This window comes from Lolium rigidum, chromosome 5 (assembly GCF_022539505.1).
Source record: "Lolium rigidum isolate FL_2022 chromosome 5, APGP_CSIRO_Lrig_0.1, whole genome shotgun sequence".
Taxonomy (NCBI): domain Eukaryota; kingdom Viridiplantae; phylum Streptophyta; class Magnoliopsida; order Poales; family Poaceae; genus Lolium; species Lolium rigidum.
Genome location: NC_061512.1, coordinates 238,197,809 through 238,206,363, shown reverse-complemented (window position 1 = coordinate 238,206,363; position 8,555 = coordinate 238,197,809). Strand labels below are relative to the sequence as shown.

At 43.9% G+C, this 8,555-nt stretch overlaps 1 protein-coding gene across 1 annotated transcript; it reads right to left on the bottom strand.

Moving 5' to 3' along the window:
• Window positions 1-947: 947 nt before the first annotated feature.
• LOC124657965 (NAC domain-containing protein 83-like) lies at window positions 948-2,513 on the bottom strand. The gene is made up of 3 exons (XM_047196422.1): window positions 2,286-2,513; window positions 1,689-2,180; window positions 948-1,379 (listed from the first exon to the last, which is right to left on the bottom strand). Exons 1-3 carry the CDS (start codon window positions 2,461-2,463, stop codon window positions 1,234-1,236), a joined length of 816 nt encoding a protein of 271 aa, XP_047052378.1. The 5' UTR covers window positions 2,464-2,513; the 3' UTR covers window positions 948-1,233.
• Window positions 2,514-8,555: the final 6,042 nt, after the last annotated feature.

Sequence of the window (8,555 nt, the reverse complement as noted above, 5' to 3'; positions counted from 1 at the left end):
TAGACGCCGGGTGCTTTCCACGGCCACCGGAGGCCTTCTTCCTTGCTTTTGGGGTATAGAAGTGGCAGTTGCCGGCCTCTTCGAGCCACTAGCCTTGGCCTTGGCTGCGAGCGATAGGCCTTCGACTTTGGCAGCACCACATTCGTTGAGTTTGGCACGGTGCTGGAGGGTGGCTCCGCAAACCCGAGGGCCGGTGCTACGATTTTGCCGTGGCGTGGCGGGGGGAGGGGGGTGGGGTTGCACGCGGGCAAGAATTTTAGGGTGCGGCCTCTTTTTTCGGGTTCTTTTATGGTACCCCCAACTAAATATAAACCGTTTATTTTGGTTGATCCAATGGATTGTATTAACTCATACTACTGTCTAAAACGTGTGTGGTATGAATGATACTACCGCCTTGAACCCAAATATAGTCATGCATGCAGGGTCAGACTCGGAAGGGTATACAACGGCATCAAACAAATCCCGTTAAAAGTGGGATTCCTTGTATTGTATATTCTGCAACTATTTTTCGTTGAACTAAATCATGCAACAATTGCATGCATGCATCGCCGCCGGCCGGCTGGCGCCTCGTCATTTTCCCTTCATGGTGGTGGTATAAACTGATGAGATCTTCCCATCTTGACTTGCTAGAAACCCTAGAAGTAATGAATTTACATAATACAAGTGCATCACCATTGTTTTAGAAGAATGGCCAAGCCCATGCTAGTTCTGTTAGCCATGAGCTTTTCCGTCGTCCCACGTGGCCGGCAGCCATGTGCACATGAATTCCATCGATGTGGTTATGATGTTGTAGACTTGTAGTCATAATCGGTAGGGAGAGATACATTTAGAAGGTAATCGTCCGAGAAGAACATGGTAATAAAAATTTGAGATCTTGCTGCCAAGATTGTAGGCTAAATGAATGGAATATTTGGTGGATATAGTGTTTCAATAAATGATTTCCTACTTAAAAAGTCCACGTTGCCCCTATAAATCAACAGCTAGATTTTAACTCATACAGTACCTCTCACCTCTGGTGAGTAGTAAAAGGTACCGTAAAAGTAGCCTTTTTTTCTGGTTTACATAATGTGATGGAGCCTTTTTTTACCAAGGTGTCCAATGTGTCAGTGTTTTTTTTTTGTTTACATCATGTTTTGTTGGAGATGCTCTAATTGGTCAGTTTCCAACGGTTGGGACCCGCTGTCAGTTCTGACGCGGCACAAAATCATCACGCCCATTTGGGACCGTCACAAGTCAGCACACACGGTAGTCTTCCTGTCGTTCAATTTGTCGAGTACCTCGTGTGCACCTCCAGCTGAACTCGCCGCGGACGCCGGAACAGGGAACCTCTCGGCGCCGTGGCCAACGATGCCGCTGGCTGTTGGCTGCCGTAGCCGAACCTTCATTACCAGCACCTTCGGAGAGAACTCGGCACCGCGGCACCGGCGTCTACTTTCCGTGGTTCGCATTTCAGCCAGACGGGGTTACTGTCGTGTTGGTGGCGGGCCGACGTTGATGCGTGCGCCGCAGCGCGGACCGTCGAGATCCCGGAGGCCGCGAGCACGCGGCCGTGCACGGTGAGCGTCGGGTCGTGGTACGGCGATTTATTGGCGCCTTGCTGCCACCACCGCCGCCGGAATTAAGCATGCAGTTGGAGGCTGGAGCTAGCATCGTTTTGATGCTCCTACTGGCTAGTATGGTACTGCTGCTGACTTCTTCTTGGTGATCTGAAGCGTGACTAGTGTCCGTGACACAGCTCGACGATGGTTGGTGGCGCTCGCCAGCATCATCATCCCGGTGCACGGCGGTCGTCTCGCTACCGGCATCGGCTGATGGCCTCCTTGCCCTGCTCTTCAGCGAGACCCGGCACACGACCCATTCGCAACTCTGCAAGTCACTGGGACTCTTCTTCTCGCCGGCCACGTCGGCGCCGGGCGCGGCGGCGAGGCGGTACTCGTGCATGACCCAGTCGGTCCGCGCCTTGCCCTTGCCCCGGTGGAAGGCGAGTGCCGTCTTGACGCCGACGAGCAGCCGCCTGCCGCTGCCGGACCCGGACGGGCCCTGCAGCTGCACGAACACCTGCTTCTCCTTCCCCGTGGCCTTCCAGTGCCCGGTGGCCGCTCTCCTCCGCCGCCCGCCACCACCTCTCGACGGCGGTTGCCGCAGGGTGAAGAAGTATGCCGCCTCCCCATCATTCGCGCCTACAACAATCAATCAAAAAACCGCAACGAAATCAATTAATTTACTTCTGAGTTCTGAGGACATGCATGCGTGCTGCAAGAATGTCTGAATGTCTGTACACGCACCAAAGAGGTCCCAGGGGTCGGGCATGGCGGCGGCGTGGACGACGGGGATGACGGAGGCGGGAAGCGGGCGCGAGAGGGCCTTGCGGCGGAGATACTGCAGCACCAGCTCCTCGTCGGTGGGGTGGAAACGGAAACCCGGCGGCAGCTGCCTCGGTGCCTCCCCTGCTGGCATCTCCATTACTGCTCTAGTTCAGTTGCAACTATCAGCTCATCGATCAGCGACCAGTTTCCGGAGGAGAGATGGAATGTGGTTGATGAGTGGAGTGAGTGGAGACGGAAAAAGGCGAGGAATTTATAGGAAGCAGCCTAGGCTGTGGCGTGCAGCGAACCCCATCCTACCCGGCCGGCCTGTTGCTTAAAAAGTATGATTCCTTGTTCGATTTGACAAAGAACCCGTCTCCTTCCTCCCGGCTCCACTAAAAATGGCCCCTAAATACTCTTCCGTTTTGTCAATCAATCATGTAAACTGGGAAAAGTATATACGTAAGGTATGGAAGCATGCTACAAAAGTAGACAAACTCTATATAGAAGTTTCTTTTTTGAACTGGTACAATTCTATATAGGTATGTGCCACTTGGGAGCTGAAAGAGACCGTTGTACAGAAGCAGGTGATTTGGAGCCATGTCATATGTACGGCCTCCTTCGATAAAAAGATGTCTCAACTTTATCTAAATTTCCATGTATTTACACACTAAAACACGTCTTGGTATATGCATATTTTAACATAGTTAATTTATTATTACAGATAGAGGTAGCAGTAGATTTTAGGATACATGCATGTATGTCAGTTTGCCTTGATCTGGCTGGAGAGATAAGTTCCGGAAAACTCCGCCGGCGTGCATATTTTGCCTGGAGTTTGCTGGATCGGGTGGCATTTGATCGCGCGCACACATGTTTTTATTCCGTTTGGTTCTGGAGGGAGCAGCGCGAAGCTCTATTATGTGTTGACATCAGGTGACTTTTGGGTCCATGGTGAAGTAAGAAAAAGGAATATCATGAAGACCGGATTGATGGACTAGCTAAAGGAGGTTCGAGTCTCCGTGATGCTTAGGGATTTGCTTGGTGTTCCGGGCACAGCAGTAGTGGTATGCATGTGGGGGCGTGATGTCTACGCACGCTTCTATTCCTGTAGACAGTGTTGGGCCTCCAAGAGCAGAGGTTTTTAGAACGACAGCAACTTTTCCTTAAGTGAATCATTTATCGAACTCAGGGAGGTAGAGGACAAAGATATCCCTCTCAAGCAACCCTGCAATCACGATACAAGAAGTCTCTTGTGTCCCCAACACACCTAATACACTTGTCAGATGTATAGGTGCACTAGTTCGGCGAAGAGATAGTAAAATGCAAGTGATATGGATGAATATGAGTGGTAATAACAATCTGAATAAAATATGGCAGCGAGTAAACATGCAGTAGAACAGTAAATAAACGGAGTTTCGATGCTTAGAAACAACGCCTAGGGATCATACTTTCACTAGTGGACACTCTCAACATTGATCACATAACTGAATAAACAAATACTACTTTCTCTACACTCTCTTGTTGGATGACAAACACCATTCATTGTGTAGGGCTACAAGAGCTCCCTCAAGCCGGAGTTAACAAGCTCCACAACATTCGGTGTTCACATTTAAGTAACCTTAGAGTGCATAATAGACCATTGCAATTTAGACCGAGTACTAACATAGCATGCACACTGTCACCGTCAGGCTGTGAAAGGGGGAATAGATCGCATCAATACTATCATAGTAATAGTTAACTTCATAATCTACAAGAGATCACAATCATAGCTTATACCAAGTACTACATGATGCACACACTGTCAACATTACATCATGGAGAAGGAATAGACTACTTTAATAACATCACTAGAGTAGCACATAGATGATATTCAACTAGATCACAAAGCTCATGATCACATAAAGATCACATGAGAGAGAGAGATGAACCACATAGCTACGGTACAGCCCTTAGCCTCGGGGGAGAACTACTCCCTCCTCATCATATGAGACAGCAGCGTTGATGAAGATGGTGGTGGTGTCGATGGAGATGACTCCGGGGGCAATTCCCCGTCCCGGCAGGGTGCCGGAACAGAGACTTCTGTCCCCCGAAACGGAGTTTCGCGATGGCGGCGGCGTCCCTGGAGTCTTTCTGGAGTTTCGTCAATCGGTATCGAAGTTTTAGGTCACGAAGGCTTAAATAGGCGAAGAGGCGGAGTCGGAAGGGCCCTGGGGCCACCAGACCATAGGGGGGCGCCCCCCCTTGGCCGCGCCTCCTTGTGGGGTGGGGCCCCCTGGCTCCTCTCTGGCCCCTCTTTGGTGCTCTGGAAGCTTCCGGAGAAAATAAGATATTGGGCGTTGATTTCGTCCGATTCTGAGAATCTTTACTTTGTAGGATTTCTGAAACTAAAAACAACACAAAACTGGAACTGGCACTTCGGCATCTTATTAATAGGTTAGTTCCGGAAAATGCATATAAATGATGTAAAGTGTGTATAAAACATATGTGTATCATCATAAAAGTAGCATGGAACATAAGAAATTATAGATACGTTGGAGACGTATCGGCATCCCCAAGCTTAGTTCCTACTCGCCCTCGAGTAGGTAAACGATAACAAAGATAATTTCTTAAGTGACATGCTATCATAATCTTGATCAATACTATTGTAAAGCATATGAGATGAATGAAGTGATTCAAAGCAATGGTAAAGACAATGAGTAAACAACTGAACCATATAACAAAGACTTTTCATGAATAGTACTTTCAAGACAAGCATCAATAAGTCTTGCATAAGAGTTAACTCATAAAGCAATAGATTCAAAGTAGAAGGCATTGAAGCAACACAAAGGATGATTAAGTTTCAGCAATTGCTTTCAACTTGTAACATGTATATCTCATGGATAGTTGTCAACATAAAGCAATATAACAAGTGCAATAGGTGAACATGTAAGAATCAATGCACACAGTTGATACAAGTGTTTGCTTCTAAGATAGAAAGAATAGGTAAACTGACTCAACAATAAAGTAGAATAAATGCCCTTCGCAGAGGGAAGCATGGATTGCTATTTTTGTGATAGAGCTTTTCATTTTGAAAACATAGAAACAATTTTGTCAACGGTAGTAATAAATCATATGTGTTATGTATAAGATATCCTATAAGTTGCAAGCCTCATGCATAGATTACCAATAGTGCTCGCACCTTGTCCTAATTAGCTTGGATTAACACGGATTATGATTGCATAACATATGTTTCAACCAAGTGTCACAAAGGGGTACCTCTATGCCGCTCTGTACAAAGGTCTAAGGAGAAAGATCGCATTTGATTTCTCATTTTTGATTATTCTCAACTTAGACATCCATACCGGGACAACATAGACAACAGATAATGGACTCCTCTTTAATGCATAAGCATTCAACAACAGATAATATTCTCATAAGAGATTGAGGATTAATTGTCCAAACTAAAACTTCCACCATGATTCATGGCTTTAGTTAGCGGCCCAATGTTCTTCTCTAACAATATGCATACTCAAACCATTTGATCATGAAAATCGCCCTTACTTCAGACAAGACGAACATGCATAGCAACTCACATGATATTCAACAAAGGTGTAATAGTTGATGGTGTCCCCAGAAACATGGTTACCGCTCAACAAGCAACTTATAAGAAATAAGAAACATAGCTACATATTCTTCACCACAAATAGTTTTTAAGGCTATTTTTCCCATGAGCTATATATTGCAAAGACAAAGAATAGAATTTTAAAGGTAGCACTCAAGTAATTTAATTTGGAATGGCAGAGAAATACCATGTAGTAGGTAGGTATGGTGGGCACAAATGGCATAGTTTTTGGCTCAAGGATTTGGATGCACGAGAAGAATTCCTTTCAATACAAGGCTAGGCTAGCAAGGTTGTTTAAAGCAAACTCAAGTATAAAACGGTACAGCAAAACTTACATATGAACATATTGCAAGCATTATAAGACTCTACATCGTCTTCCTTGTTGTTCAAACACCTTAACCAGGAAATATCTAGACTCTAGAGACCAATCATGCAACCAAATTTTAACAAGCTCTATGTAGTTCTTCATTAATGGGTGCAAAGTACATGATGCAAGAGCTTAAACATGATCTATATGAGCACAAAAATTGCCAAGTATCAAATTATTCAAGACATTATACCATTTACCACATGCAGCATTTTCTGTTTCCAACCATATAACAATGAACGAAGCTGTTTCAACCTTCGTCATGAACATTAAAAGTAAAGCTAAGAACACATGTGTTCATATGCAACAGCGGAGCGTGTCTCTCTCCCACACAAGCATGGATTTATTCAGGGAATGAAAATAACAAAACGAAAATAAAAGCACACAGACGCTCCAAGTAAAGCACATAAGATGTGACGGAATAAAAATATAGTTTCACTAGAGGTGACCTGATAAGTTGTCGATGAAGAAGGGGATGCCTTGGGCATCCCCAAGCTTAGATGCTTGAGTCTTTTTGAAATATGCAGGGATGAACCACGGGGGCATCCCCAAGCATAGACTTTTCACTCTTCTTGATCATATTGTATCATCCTCCTCTCTTGACCCTTGAAAACTTCCTCCACACCAAACTCAAAACAAACTCATTAGAGGGTTGCATAATCAAAAATTCACATATTCAGAGGTGACACAATCATTCTTAACACTTCTGTACATTGCACAAAGCTACTGAAAGTTAATGGAACAAAGAAATCCATCAAACATAGCAAAACAGGCAATGCGAAATAAAATGCAGAATCTGTCAAAACAGAACAGTCCGTAAAGACGAATTTTTCTGGGGCACTTAACTTGCTCAGATAAAAAGCTTAAATTGAATGAAAGTTGCGTACATATCTGAGGATCACGCACGTAAATTGGCAGATTTTTCTGAGTTACCTACAGAAGGGGCTGCTCAATTTCGTGACGATAAGAAATCTGTTTCCGCGCAGTAATCCAAATCTAGTATTGACTTTACTATCAAAGACTTTACTTGGCACAACAATGCAATAAAATAAAGATAAGGAGATGTTGCTACAGTAGTAACAACTTCCAAGCCTCAAATATAAAACAAAAGTGCAGAAGTAAAATAATGGGTTGTCTCCCATAAGCGCTTTCTTTATAGCCATTAAGATGGGCTCAGCATTTTAATGATGCTCACATAAGGATGAGAGTTGGAGCAAAGAGGGCTTCAAAAAGCAAGTATGAAACAAATTTAAGCCTAACCCGCTTCCTATGAAAAGGAATCTTGCTCACAAATAAATTCATGAAGAACAAAGTGACACGCATTGGAAGATAAGACACGAGTAACTTCAAAATTTTCAACATAAAGAGGGGAAACTTAATATTATTAAGATGCATATAACCATGTTTCCCTCTCTCATAATAACCTTCAGTAGCATCATGAACAAACTCAACAATATAACTATCACATGAAACATTCTTATCATGAGCTACATGCATAAAATTATTACTCTCCACATAAGCATAGTCTTTACTATTAATTGTAGTGGGAGCAAATTCAATAAAATAGCTATCATTATTATTCTCATCACCATAATCATCATATATAGGAGGCATATTGTAGTCATAATTAATTTTCTCCTCAATAGTAGGTGGACTGAAAATATGATATTCATCATTGTAATCATCATATTAGGAGGTAAAATATCATTAAAGTAAATTTTCTCCTCCATGCTTGGGGGACTAAAAATATCATGCTCATCAAAACAAGGTTCCCCAAGCTTAGACTTCTCCATAGCATTAGCAGTAATTGCGTTCATACTAATAACATTGCTACTATCATGCAAATGAGGTTCCATAGGTTTTTTAATTTTCGCATCACACCATTCATGTCTTAACTCAGAAAATAGATTAAAAAGCTCACTGTTGTTTTTCATTATGCCTAACTAGTGAAAAATAAAAACAAGAAACAAAAAGATGCAATTGCAGGATCTAAAGGAAATAGCTTCGAGCACTCACACACCGGCAACAGTGCTAGAAAATAGCTTAGTAGTCGGAGGATGTGAATACCTTTTACCTTACCTCCCCGGCAACGGCGCCAGAAAATAGCTTGATGTCTACGCACGCTTCTATTCCTGTAGACAGGTGTTGGGCCTCCAAGAGCAGAGGTTTGTAGAACGGCGAGCAAGTTTCCCTTAAGTGAATCACCCAAGGTTTATCGAACTCGGGGAGGTAGAGGACAAAGATATCCCTCTCAAGCAACCCTGCAATCACGATACAAGAA

Coding starts and splice junctions, on each gene's coding strand:
- LOC124657965 (XM_047196422.1), bottom strand. CDS start 2,463: ATGGAGATGCCAGCAGGGGAGGCACCGAGGCAGCTGCCGCCGGGTTTC. Junction 2,181..2,285: donor CGACCCCTGGGACCTCTTTG/GTGCGTGTACAG, acceptor TGATTGTTGTAG/GCGCGAATGATGGGGAGGCG. Junction 1,380..1,688: donor AGATCACCAAGAAGAAGTCA/GCAGCAGTACCA, acceptor CTGGTAATGAAG/GTTCGGCTACGGCAGCCAAC.